We start from the raw sequence: 21,680 nt of genomic DNA, 5'->3' as shown, positions 1-21,680 counted from the left end.
AGCCAACATGGCCTGTTCCAACACACACAGAGAAGAAGGGGGGGGGTGTTCACCAGACGTCAGAATCATTATATCACTAATTTAAACACCTGGCCACGAGCAAGTTAATTATTTTTGATATTTACAATAGTAACACTGTTATTTATGTAAATTAGCGCGCTTTAGTTCCTTGTAAAGTTGTTAAAATATATCGATGGATTATACCAACACACCTGCAATCGCCCTCGGTAGGCGATGGTTTTGCCCAGGGCCTCGACGCGAATTAAAATGGTGTCCGCGTGAGGCGCTCGGCTTGCCGTGCAACTCGTTAGTGGCGCATTTACGTCCATCTCATTTCTCTCTTAAGACAAACATTCCGAACGCAGTTGCTTCGAAAAGTTTAATAATTTCCTTTTGCAAACGTTGCATTGATCCAGAGAGTGCGGAAGGGGGGGGGGGTAGGAGCAAGCTAAATGCTGCGCGGCGCTGGGTCGAGTGCGGCCTAGGCTAGCGGCCACAGCCTCGGGGTTTGCCTGCTCCGCTCGGCCGGGTATAGTGGGGGGGATGGCGGCGGCGCCGGGCTTTGCCGAGAGCCTGGAGCGCAAATTGTCCGGCCTCAGCAACACCATGGAGAGCATTCAGGGGCTCTCGCACTGGATCATAGACCACAAGAGCAGGAGCGCGAAGATCGTCGAACGGTGGCTCAAATTCCTCAAGAAGTGTGAGTTTGGCGAGCGGCGAGAGTGCGGCCCTGTGGGGGCCTCCCTCTCGCGTCCGCACGTGTGTCACTGTTGGCAGACGCTTACTGTTATTGATGGTGTAACACACAACAATGTAACAACTGTATATTGTTGTGGAACTTAAGCTGTCAAGGTTTTTTTGTTTTTGTGAACGCGCGTCTTAACGTTGTTTGTTTGGTCTCGTTTTGAAATGGCTTTTGAGAGTTTTTTTTTAAATGCGCGCCTTCTCAATTATGCACAAGTTTTACGGTCATTAAATCTACATTATAAATAAACATCGTCCATTGTATGAAGCACCTTGAGTCAAATTGTGTCGTTTGAAATTGAACGCAAATGCTTGTCAATTAGAATACATTATATCTTGTTTTTAAAACGTGAGTTGTAGAAAATGTACTTGGTATTTTATGCAACCGGACGTAATTTTTGTAACTCATTTAAATTTGTTTCGTTAACTATAGTACGTCACTGGCTCAACATGCCTATCTGTCCATGCTTTTTTTTCGCGTTGCTACCTGTCTTGTGTACTGCCAAGTGAAGTATTGGGGCTGTTGATGATTCTTCTTGGTTCTTTCGGTAAAGTCACGTAGAAGGGAAATAATAAAATAATAAAAATAAATAACGATTTCTTTTTTTATGCTTTATTTATAAAAATAAATAACATGTTTTATTTTCTTTTTTATTTGTATTATTTCCCTTCTACGTGACTTTACCGAAAGAACCAAGAAGATGAATCAATGCAGTCACGAAAGCTTTAAATCGAAATTTTAAAACTATTGATGATTATGATTAACATTAATCAAAATATCTATACGGTTTAAGCTTTCTAATTTATGGATATTTTCATGCATGTGTTGCATTATCAGTTAGGCTATGTTGCGACGTGACTAAACATGTTGAGAAGTTACTAGTTTGTGAAACTAAAATTGGCACCAATGCCTCTATATCTATACTCTATATCTCTCAATCTGTGATTTGGAATTTACACGGTGCGATGCCGATAGTTAATTCTATACTGTACATCGAAGCCTTACTGGGTAGAATGTTTTTGTGCCATACATTTATTGGACAGTTAATTCCAAGAAGCCAAGCGCATGGGTTTATTAACAAAAATGCACAACTGTCTATTTCAAGTTCAAGTTTCAATTATTAGGTATAGCCTCTGTGAGCCATGCGGCTCGTAAGTCTGGTGCAACCGCAACAAACAAAATATGAACACAGAACATCTTAAAGCGACGACGCGTAACAGAAACATCCTGGGATAAAGCCAGCAAATATAAAAAAGTATTAAAACGCTGTGTGCAAAAATCCCAATGTGGTGCAAGTCAACAATAACAACCATAGGACAATTTAGATTAACCATATGTTTTCGAATCGCCAAAATAAAGCTATAGAAACAATGTAATTACAGTAATCATTGACAGTTGGGTGGATAAAGTACGTACGATGTAACCAATTAGAATAGCGACGTGATACATATTTAAAGTTTATATTTTGGCGGTTTGTAGTTTATGAGTTGGAGCGGTGGCCGATTGGTTGGTCTATGAATTGAGCAAGGGACGCCTTCGTCCGTGAAATGGATTGACCAAGGGGCTGTAGTTAACATTTTTATTCGCTTGCGTAAGCAAAGTGTAATACAGTAACATTGCAGTCCTGCATATGGTACTGCATTAACGAATTGCTATACTGGACATAGATTCAACGTCAACGTGTTTATTTTATTAGCAACGTTTATGGGGATCGTTTTTTTAATCAAATATTTCGGCATGGGTGTGGAAAATAGGGCAACACGTGGTGCCACCTGTTAATCTATATACAGTATATGAAAGGGAAATTTGTGAATGTGTTCAACATGTTTTGCGTACTTCCCAACATGCAACAAACTTGAAATTTAGCATGTGGATAACTTCCAGACTGTACACAATGCAAAAAGTATGAAATTAGACTTTTGTATTTTGGGGGGGGGGGGGGGCGGCGCAATAATGGATATATTTTGCACGGCAAGTGAGCGGTGACGTCACATCTGTGATGTCACCCGCATGCGGCAGCGTTACACAGTGTGTCTGCTGACGCCCCCCCCCCAACCCTCTGCGTAGGCCGTGTAATTAATCCAAGACAAGAATCATTATTGTATATAATGTTGTTTGCTTTTAGAAACGTTTGTCTGGGTGAAAGGTTTCGCATGAAACCATTAATGTGTTTTTTGTTTCTGTTTAGCACCCTGTGAGCAAAGACTGAACTTGTTTTATCTGGCGAATGATGTGGTACAAAATTGTAAGAGGAAAGATGCAATCGTGTTTCGAGATGCTTTTGCTGAAGTTCTCCCAGATGCCACCTCGCTTGTCAGGTAATAATCCTACTTGTGTTTTTTTATCGAAGAAATGCTTACTTAAAAAATTACTGTATGAAACAATGTGTTTTTTTACTTGCCTAGTTCCCATTGAATGAGTTGTTTTGCATTGTTTTTCAGGGATATTGCGGTAAGAAAACCAATCGAAAGGATTTTTGGAATCTGGGAACAAAGGGAGATCTTTAAAAAAGACTTCACAGTGAAGCTTCGGGAAATATTAGGTTCGTTTCTTTGAAGATGTGTCTGGTTTTCTCACATGGTTGGATTGAAAACTCATTTATTTAGAGATGCTTTTTTGTGTGTAGTCTGTTGTCCTTCCCCCGTACGTCCGATTCGTGCGGTTGGCTACGCACGGTGCAAAATAAGTTCCACATACATGGTTGTTAATTCCATTGAATATTAAATCTTAGAAACACGATCAGGTATTAATTTTCTTTATCTTTATTTTACAGTTAATGAAAAAGCTAGAGCACCAGAGAATGCAAATGTTCTGGCTGAATTTAGGGTAAGTAATGATCCATTTTACACTGACACATTCATTATCTACTAAGGTTGTAGGTTATTGCCAGTTGTTGTGAACATTCTTTTCTTTTCACACAGCCGCATTCGATTATTCAGCAACTCACTGCCTTCAAGACGTTTGAAGATGAGTCGATGACAAAAGAAACGCAGGCTGCAAATCTGCAAGTTGAATTTTTGAGCGTAGAAGATTTCAAGTTGATTAAAGGCAAGTACTCTAATAAAAAAATGTTTTTATATCGTTTTAACTATCACGAACGAGGATATGAACCTCATGGCGGTACCCCGGAGTAGCCATAGTACCCTGGCTCTTGCATAATGTCCATGATGCACTCATTTTTAGTCTGTTGATGGTCGGCGATGCGGCTATCGACTCATCTCGACGAGCTGTACACAATGCACTACGGATGCGTACGAGCGTTCAGAGTTTCAGTGCAATCGTCCTCGCTGTGTTTCGACATCGCGGAGTAGCACTAATTTCGGATTGATTGGTACCCCAGTCGTGGAGTTAAGTACACCCCTGGAAAAACGTGTCCCAGAAATAAAGTATTAAATTGCCTCGGACATTTTTTTTATTAGGTAGCCTTAAGGATCATATAAGTAACAATAAAATATAAGCTATCCTTTCTACAATGGTAGATTTGCACCAATAAAGTTACAGAAGTGTATTGAATTATTTTTGAGAAATGCAAATTGTGTTACAATTTATGGTATGTTTGCACATAAAATATATTTATTTGTGAGTGGTGCATGCTTTGTAACACATTTGCATTGTTTCTTGCAGACCAAGAAGGTGGAATGTTGTTTTCAAACGAACTGGAAGAGACAAGTGCAAAGCTAGAAGACTTCGTTGACCACCTGGAAAAGGACATTAAACGATTGCCTGTGATCATGGACACTCTGGAGAAGGCTGAGCTGTTTTATGAATCTCAGTTCAAGGATGTCAAGATCGTTGTAAATGTGAGTTGTACTTCAGCTTCATTGTTCAAAGAATTAGGCAAGATAGATTTTGCATTCTAGCATAAACCAAATGTGTTATATAGACTATATACTACATATGTAATGTGATTCCAGAATTATGTTTTGTGCTAGTCATTATGGTAGTGAACTGTAATTTGCATAGGTGTGGTTGCGAAGGTATCTTCACCAACCTGAACTGATCAGTGCGGTTAAGTACAGGCAGTCGTCGACTTACGAACGCATGACTTCCGAACACCCGTACTTATGAACCAGCTTCCATGAAAAAACAACGTTGATTTCCATGAAAAAACAATATTGACTTAAAACGCGAATTCACACTTGAAAACTGAACCGCGGAACTATTTTGTTAAGAGGAGCGATCCTCCGCGAGTTGGAATGAGTTTAACGATGCTTCCCTTTTGTTGAACCGAAACACTTTTCATAACGCTGACCATATGGACGTTTATAAATACGGTGCATTATTGTGTTCCAACTTACGAACCGTTAGACTTACGGAACGGCTTTCAGGAACGAATTATGTTCGTAAGTCGATGACCGCCCATGTTGTCCTTTAGTCCCTGTAAAACAATGGGATCATATTAGCAAAAAACCTCGATGATTGGTAAATTTTAACTATCATGTATGCTAGAGACAATAATGGGAAGGCAATCATATGCTCCAGGGAACATAATTTTTCCAAAGGAAATTCATCTTGGAGGAACTCAACTGGAAAACAATACAATAAGCAATATGTAGAGCAACTGTTTGAAAGTGAATTCGAATCAACATTATTGGCCATAGTTGTTGATGTTAATTGCCATATTATGCGGATGGGTTCTTTGTTTTAAAGCAACTACCAATTAAAGTGTACCATATTCTTGGTTCTTTTGGTAAAGTCACATTGAAGGGAAATTAATAATTACAAATATTTCTATTTCCCTTCTACATGACTTTACCGGAAGAAACAAGAATATGAATCCCTGCAGTCACGAAAGCTTTAAATCTAAATTTAAGTGTACCACTTTCTGAGAAGAAAATCTACTCCGTTAAGTGTATTATAAATCAAATGCTGTTTTAAATTTAGGAACATTTTAATGTTCACTCTATCTGTATAATTAAAAGGCAAATGTGCAAGTGGGATCATTTTGCTTATTTTTTAAACAGAAATATATATACATACCTGTCAACCCATACGGTTTACTCGTATTCTTGTACAGGGAAATATAGTTTTCAGGTCCATATGGTGTACAGCCGTTTCAATACTGGCAAAGAAAAAAATGTTCTATTGATGGGACTTTGTCGGATCAACGTTGAGATTTACAAGGGCACGGGGTGACCACTAAGGTCTGAATTGGCCTGTAATAAGGTGGTTGACAGGTATGAATATAATATGCTTCAGTCGGTTGTCTGAAACTTGATGTCTTAAACATTTTCATACCTTGTGTGTTAATTTGTTTTTAATGAAAAATGGCTAAAAATGAACCTGGCAGATGTACATTGAGTTACATTTTTGTTGGGTCATGTTTTGCATACTTTGCTGGAATGAATTTTTGATCACAAAGCCCTCTTTTATGAATTTTTATCAGATCACTAACATTAATTGGTGTGCACCAATGATTCTGTGCGATTTAGTTTAATTGTGTGCTCTACATTGTCTTAATATTTATTATAACCTTAAAACGTAATTTGACTAACTGAAAGTTGGTAGAACACCATTGTTTAATCCATTATAAAATCTATTTACATGTACCCGTCTCAAGTAGATATTGGATTGTACAAATTATGTGCTTGTAATTCCAGACCACAATTCATAGTCTTAAATCTAAAACTCTTGGCTTGGCAAAATAGCTGTGTTTAAATTTTCAGTTTATTTGCATATGCAAATTATCGAGCATGCTAAAGGATTGTCCAACATTGATATTTTCAAAGGTGAAAACGGAGTACTTTTTCCTCCACCTTCCCACCCAAGAGAGAACTCAGATCTGAATTTACAGAGAAAATATTTATCGACATGTTAATGGTTTTAAAAAGTGGACAGGCATAATGACCCCACAGTATCACGTTTGTTAGTAAGCTGCTCTGAATTGTTTCTCCGCAGGCATACACTAACTTTGGGAACCGCGTGGTTCACCTGAAGAGGCAGCTCGAGGAACTCGTAGCAAAACTGCCAGGCCTGTCGCCCATGATGTCCCCTCCAGCGGGCATTCACTCACCGGCAGGGTCCGATTCACCAATGGCTGGTCCCGAGGGGTCTCCATTCAGCCCACCCCTGGAAGATATTGATCTGCCAGATGATGACGCGGACGATACCGTGACATCGGCAGGTAGGTCAGGCGATATAGCAAGAATAATGAACCAGTTGATCATAAACAGGACTCTGCGGGGTGGGCTGGTAGGAACGAATAACCAAAGAATATAAACATAATGTATTATTACACTTGTTTAGCCAGGAAAGCCCCACTGAGTCTAAAGGTTTTTGTAGGGTCCTGCCAAGTGTTTGCAGTAGGGGGCGATGTTGCTACACCTAATTGGACGATACGAAGGGAGAGTTTGAGGCCTAGTTCTAGGCTTTGAGGCCTAGCTGTAGGCTTTAGGCCGCTGTGAGTTAATTTTTAATTTAAATGTTTTAATTATTTACTGTAAAAGATTTAAATGTAAATGTTTCTATTTAAAAACACCAGGGAATGTAACATTGTTAAACATTAACTCCATTTCACACACGCGGGGGTACGATACGAAGGGAGAGTTTGAGGTCTAGTTCTAGGCTTTAGGCCTAGCTGTAGGCTTTAGGCCGCTATGAGTTAATTTTTAATTTAAATGTTTTAATTATTAATGTAAAAGCTTTAAATGTAAATGTTTCTATTTAAAAACATCAGGGAATGTAACATTGTTAAACATTAACTCCCTTTCACACACGCGGGGGTACGATACGAAGGGAGAGTTTGAGGCCTAGTTCTAGGCTTTAGGCCTAGCTGTAGGCTTCAGGCTGCTGTGAGTTAATTTTTTATTTAAATTTTTTAATTATAAAAGCTATCTCAGGGAATTATAAGGGAATGTTACACTTGTTTAGCCACGAAGGCCGCTGTGAGTTAATTTTTAATTTAAATGTTTTAATTATAAAAGCTATCAGGGAATTATAAGGGAATGTTACACTTATTTAGCCAGGAAAGCGTCACTGAGTCTAAAGGTTTTTGTAGGGTCCTGCCAAGTGTTTGCAGTACGGGGCGATGTTGCTACACTGGACGGACAGACGGACGATATAATCTATTGTAGGCTGGTTCACTTCGTTCCTACCAGTATGATTGTAATATTGATTGGGGGTATGGTGGTTAGCACGCTTCGTGATGAATCTGCTTACCTGAGTTTGGTTCCTGGCCACGGCTATCATCAGTGAAATGTAATATCAGAAGCGGTTATATCCCTCCCTGCACTGACCACCTGGTGGAGTACTACAGTTTATCTGCCTGTGACTGAATCAGCAAAGGGCTGCAATAATATATTGTTTTTCTAAAGAGCCTCACCAAGTGTCAAGTCTTTCAGTAACATCCTTTATTTGGACATTAATCCAATTAAATTTTTCTGCGCATTTTGTATCTCTGAGGGAAGGACATGAACTCCAGTGCCTGCACAGATTGGCTCACAAACTGACTTTCTCTACTACTATCTGTCCACATACTGCTCTTTGGCGTTAAAAATGTTATAACTAAATGATCCACCAACCGTTGCCTCCACCATGCCCAGTACGAGATGCTATTTGGGATGCTTTTTGGTCTGGGGAATATACTCTTATTTTTTTATCATTTAGGTTTGGGTAATTTTTCCAATGTTGGAATATTTTCGACAGCACCGATACTTGGCCTCCTGTGAATCACTTGGTATCATTTTTTTCAGAAAGATACTTTTTATATTAATATAAACACCGTATTCTCAGCTCTGCAAATGTAATTTTTAGGGATTAACATGTGTCTACAATGTTGCTGTCAAATCTGTTGCAGCGACTGATACTTCCTCAAAGAAATCACTTTTGGCCACAGTTACAGTACAGTCAACCAGCTCTGCCCGTGCCATGAAACTGGGAAACAGACAACTGCATGCCAACAAGACCTCCACCATACCCAGCCTGCCCGATTTGGACCTCCGTAAACTCAGTGGCGTTATAGGATCTTTCACTGGTAATCCAGTTTAGTATATACTATATACATCGTACAAAATTAAGTTTTGTTCATTGTTCTGTACAACGAGTTACTGTATATCTAACACACACAAACGTGCTTACAATTGCTTCATTTAACCTTCCTTTAGTAAAATGTATAGTTTGTCCTCGGAATAACGTGGCTGGATATACCGTGTCCCACGTGTTATTTTGGTATTTTGAGCCTACGTGTTAAACTTTTGAGAGGACCTCTAAAAATTTGAAAAAAATATATATTCGTTATGAAGCTCAGAAATGTAACAGCGTTGCAAACCCATTGGGCTGTTGTCCGTTCTATCTCCATGCTGCGAAGAAACGTCACATGCTAGGCAGTCGTAGTTTAGTCTAGATATGCTGCAAAGCCCCAGTTTTTCTTGAAGCGCCAACCCCCACCCATAGCCACAGCGATGGTAGTGTTCCATTTGCCTTACAGTTCAGCACTGCACTGTAAGTTAGCTACTGTAGCCTTGGATTTAGAATTGGCTTGTGATGTTTTTCGTGGTCCTTTTGACCATTATGTATATATATGTAATCTATTCTATATTTTATCAAATGAAAAGCAATATGTATGTATAACGTTAAAAGCGGGTTAATGGTCCAAGTTTGGTCTTCACGTTAATAATGGCGTTTTAACATATGGATGGATATACTCGGTCACCACCATCATACCTGAATTATCCCGTTATTTTGAGGACACACTATGAATGTAAAAATAATTAAATGCCATTATTGGTAACTTTGAATATGCATGATTATTAGTTGCATAATATTACAAAACGATGCTATGCTAAATGATTGCTGTGCTTTGTCAGGCTTTTCCAGCTTGCTCCAGGAAGAAGAAGCCAACGCAGATGTTCAAGACTCTGCATCTGCTTCACCACCTGCAGATAGTTTTGAAGGGTCGGACTCTGAGACACTCTCCCCAAGCATGTCAGCTGCTGGTGGAGTTAGTTCCAGCCACTCTGTTAAATCGCAAAAAATAAAATCTCCGTCCAGCAAGAGCGTTCGCTCTTCTACAGATAGTTGCGGCGATGAGTTCACACGACATCAATGCTTCAGTCCCATGGCTGAGAAGCAGTCAACTGATACTTTGGAGACAAACACTGTGCCTGAGTCGTCGTCCTCAAGCAGCCTGGAGAGTCGGATCCATAGTATGTTGAAGGACAACCCGACTTTTTTGCCTTTTAGTTTGGGCAGTCCTGTAAGAGCGGCAGATGAAAATCCATACAACGCGGACGAGTCTGCTCCATCATCGAGGACGGCCTTCGAAGGCTCCTCCCCCCCGGTCTCCACGCCGACTTTTGAGAAGCCGCGTGTCAGACGTGCGAGCATGGCTTCTAACAAGTCGACTTCCTCTATTCCGTCACTTACCGCTATAAAAGAAACTCCCATTCCCTCCATTGCATCGGATAGACCTTCTCCTATTCCTTCCCTTGCCCAAAACCGAACGATACCCAAATATTCAGGAACTCTGGAAATACCAGCGCACATCCCTACACTGATGGGGATTGGTAGAACAGAGAAACAAGATGAAGATAACTTGTTTGCGAATGAAAGGGGCAGTGGAACGCCCACTCAAGATGAACCCTCGGACCACACAGCCTTCAGTCAAACTGGGGATGCTTCCTACAGTACTTTCCCTCAGTACGCGATGACTGGCTATCCTTTATCAAATCACACAGCGTTTCAGTCCAGTCAAGAATCGCTACAAAGCTTTTATAGTGCCGAGGAAGAGCGACAACCTGCCACGAGAACAGCTGCAAGAAAAATGTCCTCAAATCTTCTAGTTTTGAGTAACTCCTGTAGCAATGAAGATGACAATGAAAATGCAAATGACACTGGGTACTCCAGGAGATTGGGGGCACCTGTGGGCAACACTGACGACTTTCAGTTTCACACTGTAGCAGGAGCTAAAGCTGCAAGCAATGTTGGGACGTCTTCTGATGTGCACAACAGTTGGGGATATGAAGCTTCTGCCAGCACGAATCAAAACCAGTCACAAATGGCAATGAATGACGTAGTAACTACATCTCCATATAGCCATTTTGGTTATACGAATAGGCCGCCAGTTCAGTCGCCAACATCTCAGCTTCCATTTCATTCAAATTTGGCATCGGAGATTCACCACTATATGGTGTCTCATTTAAGCCACACTAACCCTCTCCTTCCTCCTAACCCAGCTGCATTTGAACTCGGACCATTTTCCCTTGCTAAACCTGTATCCCATCCAATGGCAGTTTCTCCACATCAGATTTTGTCAACGCATCCCACATTAATGCCACACCTACCCCATCTGCGTCCATTGTTGGTGCCTCCAGCCCATCAAGTCCCACTCTCTCCCACCCAACCGATTCTAGCATCTCACCCCCATCTCATCTTACAACAGCCAATGCCCGTACACACGCCTACATCGCGTTCGGTTCAAACGCCTCCATTCCGTACAGTTTCATCACAGTCTCCTGTCCAACATCCTTCGCTTCCTCCAGGGTACGTCGTTGCACCCCACCTGTTGCCTACACCTAGCCCTAAACGGCCACATTTTACACCTCACTTGCCCACATCAGTCTCAGCGCAAGCACAATCCTTGAAAGCAGCCAGTATTAAGCAACGAGCACACAGCCACCCTACTCCACAATTGCCGTCCCACTCTGTGCCGCACTCGAAGTTACATTTTTCCCACACACAAAAGCTGTCCTCACACCACAGTAGGTCAAAGTATTCTTTCGTTCGAGAAAAAGTGCACACCACTGTAAAGAAGGCACAGAAAGAGGAGCCCCCCAAGGATGGACTGGAAAAGAATGAAGGTAAAGTTAAAACTCCGAGCTCCAGTAGCAATAGCGACCAGAACGTTCAGAGTAACAAACACAAAACTCCAACGCAGGAAATTGGTGCCAACCAGTCGCAGGCAGAGATTGACTCGGGCATTAGTAAAGAAGAGAAAAGAGAGCAACCTCAGAACCAGCCTGACCCAGGCAAGAAGTGCGGTGACGCTTTGGGGAATAATGCTTCTAGCAGTGGTGCAGACAAGCCACAAGTAGCCACGCCACAGGAAGATCAGAGTAAGCCGTACCCCAAAGACGGCTTTCAAAACAAATTATTGGCCAATCACGTTTCGCCATCATCCGTGGATTTTCCTCCACAACCAAGGCCATTAGTTGGACAACAGTTCCAAGGCAGCAGGGATTTTAGGCCTAGGGCACTACTTGCTAATCCTAGAATTCCCTTTGATGGTGGCATAAAAAGACCAGGTCCCCCTTTCGGTGCAAGTCCATCATTACCAAAAAGGCCGTTCATGCCTCCTCCCAGGTATTGAAATGCAAATTCTACAGCATTGTATATTTGGATGTGCCCCTGCTGTTGTAATGATTAGCATGAAAGAAATGCTTATCCATTTGACATAAGCTTGGTTGCTGTGTACTATTATAACAGTTTGATTCTGTTACAGAATTCAACTAGCTTGTTAATATTCTTTTTTAAATGTTACGATATTACTGCGCGCGTCACAAGCGAAATGGTCAACTGACATGAGTTCGAGAACATTTGTTCATTTTTCCTTTAAACATTTACATTGATAGACTTGTAGGGAAAACGCAAGTGAAAAGAATAGTTTAACACGTAGGCTTTCGCGACCAATATCCATAATAGAGGTTTTTGGGTTGGATCGCGTAAATATATAAATGTGTCGTTAAAACCCGCCACTGCCCGACACGGCATGTTTTGTTTACGTGACAACCCTTACTAGTTGGCTGTGTCGGGTGGTGGCGGGTTTTAACGACACATTTACGCGATATAACCCAAACACCTATTATGGAAAAAAATAGTGTTTTTGAATTTGTCGAGACAGCGTCTGTTTTCGAGACTCTCAATGCTTGTTTTTGTGCAGAAACTAGAACTTCTGTGGCATAATTATTTCAATTCGTTACTGTTTTTGTAAGTATAAAAAAAATATCACAAGTAGTATGTGATAGATTCTGTGTTCATAATGGTGTAAATACAGTTAACCACCAATCCCAATTAAAATACGGTAAGTTTATTGTGTAGGTGTGCTGCTGTTGTATACTGGAAGAGATTGTAAAGTTTAAAAATGCTGACCCTTTCTGATTTGTACATAAGGCAAGTATGGTTAGCGCAACAAAAAAATTGCGTTGATGTAACGTTCAGTGAGTTTTGTTTTGACACAGTTACCACAAGGCAACAGGTTAAACGTGCTGGGCCAGGAGGATGCCGAAGATCTGCTTTGTCACTCGTGTTTCTGTAAAAAAAATGCTTGGAAAAGAAATTGAACTGTGACTTGATGAACACAATGCATTTATTTTACCATGTGATTGATGGCCGCATCAGTTTATTTCGCCCAGCAGATTTGACACAAATGAAGATATTGGGTCTCTTGCATTTAGTCGTTCATCTTAAAGTGTTTGCAGAACTCGTTCTTGTTTTGCTGCACATGCTTTAATTTGTACTCTTTTTTTTTACCAATTTTGTAAAGCAAACTTCGTGAATAGCTTGAGTGGAGAGGTCGACACGGATTTGACAGTACACCCACACTGCTTGAGTTATGACACTATGCTGTCGGCAACATTGAAGACAATCCACCTTAATTCTTGTGATGTACAGTGGCATGCATAACATCAGATGGCGAGACGGCTAGAAGACAATGTACACATTTTTAATATGGGGGGAAACGTCAACTGGCAGTTGCGAATTGAGCTTTGCAAGATTCGTTTTCCCCCTAATGGTTAAGTGGATTAAAGATTGACTTTTTTTCATTAGTCAGCATTAAATGTTCAGTAATGTTGAACCTGTTATAGAGCATAGCATGTGAGATTACTGACAACACAACCAATAAAGTCGGTAGCTAACTACCCATAGTGCTGGTTAGAATACCGTCAAAACTCAATTGATGCGACGTGGGGGGGGGGGGGTTAATTTTATTCCCTGCGTTTGGCTTGTCCAAATGCTTTATTGCTTTGAAAGTGTGCATTGTTTTTAATTCAGATAACCCAAAAACAATCCCGGTTATGTTTGGCTCAGCTGGGCAATGATACATTTGTCCATGTGAAAGGGTTGCACGGTTTTCCGTTGTGTTTTTGGGTTATACCGCATGTTCGGGATGAAGAAGCTCCCTTGCACGTGGGAGCAAAGCATCGGGGATGGTGCGGAAACAACGCGCTACAAACTGAAAATACATCGGAGAGCTGCTCATTCTCAAACTGCAGTAGTAAAAAATGTTATTTTGGGAATATGGTGTACACAAGTAACTCAATGGATTTTTTTTATTTTAAGCACGTATTTAAAAAGGGATTGTATTAATCGGCAGCTATGTGTAAATTCCACTATTTACTGTAGCACACTATAAAGCAACTATTGGCTGTGCAGCTCGGTGGAGTGCAACGGTGAACGCATTCAAACACTTTATATCAAGAGGCGTCCATGCGTTTATTTGGACCTCTGCATTTTGACGCTGTGAAGGAAAGTACTTTCCGTGTTTCACAATTTCTTTCCTGGAGTGAAAGTGGTGGTGCTGCTGAAGCTGAGTTCCCTGTTTGAAGATTTCGGTTGGAGACGAAGAAGTTTAGTTCAGTGGTCATCCCACAGCAACGGAGTATTAATTATATGCATCGACGCAATAATGACGACTACATGGATAACAAGAGCATAACTGGATTTGGGCGAAGGAAGGTTTCGATACACAATAATTATCGTCGACATGTTTGGCCAGGGCAGGTAATTGACAACTTCGACCCGTTCTAACCCAACCGACCTGGTGAAGTTAACTTTGGAGCACAGGTCAGGTGACTTCATCGCTGCCCCCCCCCTCTCCACCCACCTTTGTTTAAAAGCAATTTCTTCGTGCTAGCAAAACAAATCCCACAATGCACGTGTGTGTGAAAGAGACTGTAAATAGCACTATCGCCAAATGTATTTTGCCACTGTTGAATACTGTATCTTTATTACCCGTACCCCGTGATTAAATTGCTCTGCTGATCGGAAGTGGTACTGCACCCGTTAGCCAAAAAACCCGGATCATCCCGTATTGATGTTGAGATTAATTGGCGTTCAAAATCATTTTTGGGGTCTGAGAAGCCGCGGCTGTTTCACCGGCCTATTGTGGGCTGCGTAAGTGTTAGCAATGTAGACTACATACATTTAATGGAACTACTTTACTCGTTATAACGCCTATTTTAAAAATCAGCGTTTAACGCTATTTGTATACCAAATGTTTTTTTTTAATCTTAATTGTAACCGTTATTCAAATAGCTCTATTGCTGAATTGCAATCGCGGTTAACGTTTATGGTCTCGGCGGTCTCCAGTAGGAGCTTCAGTGCCTGGAAACTCGGTTCGTGAAGTAGCTGCAACCACATGTAACGAAAAGTCGGGCATAATTCCAAGCGACGCGATATAACTCGAAAACGCATCGGGAGGACTAAACGGCACAACCGCGAAAACTTACGGGGCAACCTTTTTAAGGGGTTTTCCTCTGAAGATTTGAAAGTAGACTTCGTCAGAGAATACGGTCAGCTGTTGTGTAAAACAATGCAAAGGAGCCATCGCGTAGTGACATTTTAAACTGAAAATATTCAACACGTGCAATAGATGTGAGTGGCTGGGAATTTAACGAGCGACCTTTTCGCCATTATATAAGTTCACATCTTGAGACGAGACTTGTTTAATAATTATCTAAATCTGATAGAGTAACAAAACTTGTAACCGTTGTCGGGGATTAATTCACCCTGGACGGAGCTCCGGAAAATGCCCCCACACTGGCGGGGGGGGGGGAGGTGATCCGTGGAGTTTTGCGTTTGGCGTCCGCAGAAAATATTCTATGAGAAATAGATTCCAGCCTGCCTGGCTGTGGTAATGTGTGTGTGTGTAGCGAGGTGGGAGCCAGTTCTGGCTCAATCCGACTGGAGGCAATTGTCGCGGCTGAGTGCCGGTCTGATATTCCACCGCTACGCATCAATTGGCGCTGTGATTTAAACATGTGCGCATCAAACACGTTACGCAAAAAAATATAAATAATGGTAAGTGTAAATCATTCAGAGGAGAGCTACTGTCTCGTAGACTGGCCAACAATTATAGAATACATGCCCACTGTTGGAGAATTACGTATACAATGGGTCTTCAATCGGTACCCATGTGTTAATGGCCTATTGTATTTTGAGGCATGCTTGCTTGAAGATGGGTAATGCAGCGCATCCATTGAACGAAAAGCATGAGCTCCGCGTTTGTAAGGATGCTTTGCTATTCCTGCTATACCACAGCGGCTGTTTCGTGGCCAAATAGGCTGAAGATGTGAAGGAATGCATTGTTTCAGAGGAAATTATTCAAGTTGTGATCAATACCCTATACACTACTTATTAAAACATGGGGTTGTAGGACTAATACACGGACATCTTAGCAAATAATTATATCCTAACACCTGAATTATTTCTTTGAGAGTAATGTACGACATTTCAGCCGCATCTCTAATTAAAATACTATTTGTAATACCTAAGATAGGCTCGTTGGCCGAAACGTTAAAAGTTTACTCAATCGAGAAGACGTTGGTATTTTTAATCCTCTACTGGGCATTCAAAGAATATTTTACATTTAGGGATTTTTATTTGTTTTGTTTTATGGCATGTAAAATATCAGAAACCAGGGTAGTTTTTCGTACTGTCTTTTGGGAATACGTAACGTCTAAGGTGGGCCGTGATCCAAAACCATAAATATACTGTTATAGGGAGGGGGGGCAAATTTTACCGATGACACTGCCTTGCAACAGTCGCCGTACTTATTTGAGTCGAGGGTTGAAGGGTTATATTCCTGCTGCAAGACCGTGGGGTTTGGGGGGGGGTGTTTTGTACTTGGGACACCTGGAAAACGCAATGCGTGCATAGTTTGGGTTTTTTTTTCTGTTGAATGTGACATTTGTTTTTTTGTTTCTGTTTATTGGGATCGAATCGATGGGACGGATATTAAACGTACATATCCTGTTAACAAAAAAAACTACATTATGAGCAGGGTAGAAAAAAAAACCCTCCATGTTTTTATATTTTGTTTGAATACAAGGTAACGCCTATTCTATCCATTCATCAGGCAATTAGAATCATTCACCACTGTAATCCGCATGCTTACCGAATTGTAAAGCAACGTGTTAGTCACATGACTGCAGTGGTGCCTAGTCGGGCCACGATTCCGTATTGGAAAATGGGAAATCTCTCTACTTGTACGGATAAAAACACCCAATAGGGCCATTTTTATTCGAATAAGTTGAGTTAATTCCTCCGCCCGCCGAGCTGACCACGTGCTCCGTTGCCCTGTACTTGGTGCCACGGTGGCGAGATGTTAACTACCTCGCCCGACATGCAGGAGGTTCGTGAGTTCGACCCTGACGCCTGTTGTGTATTTGGAGCTTGCGGTCTCTATCCGTGGTCGCGTCGATGTTTTTCCGGGTCATCCGGGTTTTTCCCTCGACGTTTAGAATCAACGTGGGTTTAGAGAGTATTTGTCTGCTATACCTTTGCACATGATAAGCCACTTCGTCGGGCTATTTGTGGCCAGGTCGCTTCTGAAAAAAAATAGCTACAGAGCTCGGTGGGCTTTACTTGGTAAAAGAAAAATATTTTATTTTATACCTACGTGACTTTACCGAAAGAACCAAAGAGTATAAAAATATTTAGTTTAATCAGTTTTTTTTTACTTCAGTGCCGCAAACATGCGCCACATTTGGAGGGGGGCACATTACAGTATTATCACTGTAAAGCAGTCACCTGTTTGGGAAAACAAAACTGATTGAACACAAATTCATTAGTTTTTTTACATACTGGTAAACGTATATAAAGTGAAGCGTACGATACATCCATAATTACGAATTAATTCTGTACAACGTCACATGAGCAATCGCGGTCACAACGATGGCTGTGAAAAAAAATTCGGGCATGCAACTGCCCATTTAGCGCCTCCGATGTAGCTGCAATGCAGCTTGTATGCGTCGCGCGTGTACACGTGTGTGTGTACACGTGTGTGTGTGTGTTCACGTGTTTAAAAAATGCATTCTGAAACGCTGAACAAAACGAATGTTGCTTGGCCTGCTTTGTGATATTAACAATGACGTGCAATGCCCCCTTGTGTTTCCATGTGGGGTCGTCCTCCCCACACCCCCCTCGCTCCTCCACCCGCAACAAAAAGATGGCTGCAGCGAGAGGAATTGGCGCACGGATCGAGAGCCAGGACTCCGAGATTCGAATGCTTATCGCCGCCGTCCGTCAGCTGAGGCTCGCGGAGGGCAGCGCGCCGGACACGCCGTCCCTCGTGGCCCTGAGGGCCGCGAACGAGAAGCTGAAATACCAACTGGGCCATCTGAAGAGGAGCCTCCGAGCGGAGGAGAGCACGGAGCGTTGTGGTCGCGGGCGGGCAGCGCCGCAGCCCGTCGTGTCCAGCGGCACGGCGGGTAGCCCGCAGGTCAGCTGCTGATGCGCGACGCCGTGCCTGGTGTGCATGCGTCCGGCCACTTGATTTTGCTGGTTAATATTAACACAAGAAACACGTGTGTGTGTGTGTGTCTTTCGGTTGCGTGTTGACAGCCGCTTGTTTTCTTCTTGCATCAAGTGTGGTTGGTTGGCATGTTTTCGCGGAGTGGCACAGCTGTTTTGGGGTTTTTTTTATCCGCGTTTTGGCTGAAGTTATTGGTTAATGTTTAACTTTCGAGTGTTGTTTTGAAGTTGCGTCGTTCAACTTTTGTTGTGCTGCGAGGTCGCGATGAAACACGTTTAAAACGACGTGGCCTAGATCAGAAGAATTAAAACGTACGGGTGGAATCCGATGAGCTATAAAGCTTTTTTTCACGGATGTCCAGTTAGGGGCGGGTAAGATCCAAGGGTTTTGGTGACATCCAATTCATGGCATCTGTTACAACAAACAAGACATTGCTTTCGTGGATGTACACGTAGCTGCTGGCGTGGGTCGCTGCTGCACAACGTGTGGCTGGTGCACATTCACATTGAATTTAAGCAATCACCTCCATTTGAAGAAGGTCCTTTGCACGAAACGTTTATTTACAAATCGTTATATATTTGAAGGTTGTTTCTGAGGACGGGTCATTAGCCTACTGTACAGTATATATTGTTAATCATGAATGGTGAGTGCTTTTTAAATTGTGTGCTACTCATCAATGCTGATGCTGTGCTTGTCAAGTTAACCTTTAACCGGGACAGACTTACACGTGAACGGTGTGTTTTTTATGGCTCACCCCGTGGGGTAGATTTAGCGTGTAAACATTTCAACTAAAATTAATATGAGCGTAAGCAATGTACAGTGCTCGCATTGGAATGTATTTGTCGTTTAAGTTGTAAAAACCGCACTTTTTATATTGTATTTTACCCTCTAGAACCTCGGTACTGTTTTTAAAAAAAACATGAACGCATGTCACAGGAATGTTTTAATTGAAAAGCAGTGAACGCGTTGCAGCCACTGCTATTAGAAACCAGTCGGTTTTGGTACGGAAATACAATGGGGCGTCAAATATCTTGGCCGTGCCCTTTGCATGTGAACATGCATGATGATGTATTAATCACAGTCTCTGGGGAAAGAATAGCGTTTGATGGTTGTGATGTATCTGAGGCGCTTCGTGGCGACATAAGACAAGATAGAATGTTTCAATTAGCGTCTAAAAGATGTTCTATTGGCTTCATATTTATAGGAAAGTGAAAGTAAACATGTAGAGAGAGCCCTTTTTCCAGCCACTGCTGGATTTATGAAGTCCGTGTTAGTTATTGGGTTGTTTTTACCATACCTCGCCACCAGCTATCACACGCCACTGATGCCAATTGTGGCTGGGGATTAAACCCATGAGGCAATTGTTTAACGCTGTTGCTAATTACGTGTACAGTATATATATTCCGGATAATGTATGTATTGTATACAGTATTGTGTACAAATGATGGCTCCTATCCTGCTGGTGAAAAGTTTTGCCGACAGTTTTTAATATTTCACGCACCATCCAGCATTATTAGATTGCATTGTTCATGGAAACAGACAGACGCCGCAGTACATAGGGCGCAATGTACGTGGATCACCGAACAGCGCAGGCACTGCTTCACTGCCACGTAAACTCAACATCCGTGTTTATACAGCTGACCGTGCAGTAGGGCGGTATAGGAGATCCCCTCCCCACGTAGATTCGATTAAAAAATCGATGGTTTTGTGGCGAGTGTGGCGACCTGCAAGTTGCTGACCAGTTTTTAAAACGTGTAATGTGATGGAATGTTGTGCCTCGCGAGATTAAGAATGTATGAGTCGCTATATACAGGGTGTTTCAAAGATATGGACTCAATTTCAAAGCAGTATATTTCACGATGGCAACATGTTACAATTGAAAAAAAAGTTACAAACGGTTTAATGAGTTATAAAGTTTTACTAACCATTTTATAAATGCTATATGTGCCCTCCACCTGCTGTACGGACAACATCGAGACGATAGTTGAATTCGTCCCAAATGCTTCTCAAAGTGGCTTCTTCCACTGAAGTCACCGCTGCCGTGATTCTGTTTTTGAGGTCATCCAAATTAGTCGCTAATGGTGGCACAAAAACACCGGTCTTTGACGTGTATCCCCACGAGAAAAAGTCGCAGGGTGTGATGTCTGGGGATCTTGGGGGCCAAGAGTGTAGCGCCAAGTCTTGGGGTCCCGTGTGACCTATCCAACGTTGAGGCAGTGTTGTCTTGCGAATGACTGATGCTAGGGGCTGTTTGTGCACTGGGAGAGGCAACTATCTGTAATCATTTGAAACTCTATGCCCCGCCCTTTCAAGTGGTAAGAGTTTCATTCATGGGCGGTTCGTGGTTGCAGAGATATAGCGATTTCAAATCGGGTACATATTTTTTGAAACACCCTGTTTATGGATTAAGGCAGTCGAAACGTTTACAGAGTATGCGATAGACAGTATGCTACAACTTGTACAGTATTTATTTTTAATGAACCCCCGACATTAGCAATGCACTTGTTCAGTTGTACGGTTTGTGCATAAAGACTGGACTTTTAAAAAATAGCACGGTATTGACATGGTTCAGCCTCGTGTGTGTGTGTGTGTGTACAATGTAAGTGTGTAGAGACGGATTGGAAACCAACTCGTGACATCATTGTTATTATGGAGATGGTTTTATTTTGGAACGTGGAATGTGCCGTGTTTGAATGATCTCGTCTCGGTTCTTACGAAACGGTACCACTTCACGCATTCACCACCAACCATCACACTTCCATAGATTCGATTATCACGATTTCGGGAGGCTATTAATATCAGACAATTATAAATTTAGCTAATTTTTGGATTGTCTCGAAGCTGGTGGATTTATTTTACTCACGTGTACGGTACATTTTATTCTCACTCAACCGGATATGTTAATATTTTTAATAAGGCGTTAAGAATTCATTCTCTCACACACAACGCCTTCGAATCGTGTATCGCCAGCACAAGAATATGATGTAATCTAATAATGGTTACTTGCCTACATGCCATTCTCACTCATGCCTGGATTACTGCTATACAGCAAATGTCGTCTTATGGTTATCCTCTCAAACGTAGTTGCCCTCCGAAAATCATCAATGTCAGAAGATCCCCACGACCCACCCAGGGCTCGCCATCGCTTCCTTATTTCTCTCTTTAGCTACTAACCACAGTACAATACAAGTGATAGTCTTACACAGCTCCTTGGTCAGTCCACGACTGGATGAAAGCCTGCCCATGCCGTGTCTGTCAGTCATTGGGGTTGCTATTTGCCACGTAAAGGGAGGCAAAGGGGGCTCTGTTCAATTATAATTCGCCGGAATCGAACTCAGGTTTGCGAAGACTGCTGTAAAGTGACAGTCGTCATCCTCAGTTTAACATCCGCAGTTAATGATGGCAGCAAGAGGTTATCCTTTTCGCTGGTCATGGTTCGACTGCCCAAGTTGAGTCTCGTCTGCA

General features: G+C 41.9%; 2 protein-coding genes across 2 annotated transcripts in view; both read left to right on the top strand.

Annotated features, from left to right (window-relative positions):
- Nucleotides 1–263: 263 nt before the first annotated feature.
- Nucleotides 264–13,634, top strand: LOC133346723 (regulation of nuclear pre-mRNA domain-containing protein 2-like). The gene is made up of 9 exons (XM_061558536.1): nt 264–700; nt 2,934–3,063; nt 3,187–3,287; nt 3,519–3,571; nt 3,667–3,793; nt 4,370–4,545; nt 6,644–6,869; nt 8,541–8,717; nt 9,550–13,634. The coding sequence occupies exons 1-9, from the start codon at nt 544–546 to the stop codon at nt 12,048–12,050; spliced, it is 3,648 nt and encodes a 1,215-aa protein (XP_061414520.1). The 5' UTR covers nt 264–543; the 3' UTR covers nt 12,051–13,634.
- TARS1 (threonyl-tRNA synthetase 1) overlaps nt 11,367–21,680 on the top strand; it is a 22,392-nt gene continuing 12,078 nt past the window's right edge. Inside the window, exons 1-2 of the mRNA XM_061558543.1 lie at nt 11,367–11,541; nt 17,910–18,182. Of these exons, the coding sequence (XP_061414527.1) occupies nt 11,521–11,541; nt 17,910–18,182 (294 nt within the window). The 5' untranslated portion in view covers nt 11,367–11,520. The remainder of the gene's footprint in view (nt 11,542–17,909; nt 18,183–21,680) is intronic.

The sequence above is a fragment of the Lethenteron reissneri genome, chromosome 24 (genome assembly GCF_015708825.2).
Source record: "Lethenteron reissneri isolate LAM-NWPU_2019-01 chromosome 24, ASM1570882v1, whole genome shotgun sequence".
NCBI lineage: Eukaryota > Metazoa > Chordata > Hyperoartia > Petromyzontiformes > Petromyzontidae > Lethenteron > Lethenteron reissneri.
This window is presented reverse-complemented; position numbering and strand designations above follow the sequence as displayed.

Bases quoted from the DNA above. Each gene is read 5' to 3' on its own strand.
- LOC133346723 (XM_061558536.1), top strand. From the start codon at position 544: ATGGCGGCGGCGCCGGGCTTTGCCGAGAGCCTGGAGCGCAAATTGTCC. The intron at 3,288-3,518 runs GTTCGTTTCTTT...TTTATTTTACAG, and splicing joins GAAGCTTCGGGAAATATTAG to TTAATGAAAAAGCTAGAGCA. The intron at 3,794-4,369 runs GCAAGTACTCTA...TGTTTCTTGCAG, and splicing joins AGATTTCAAGTTGATTAAAG to ACCAAGAAGGTGGAATGTTG.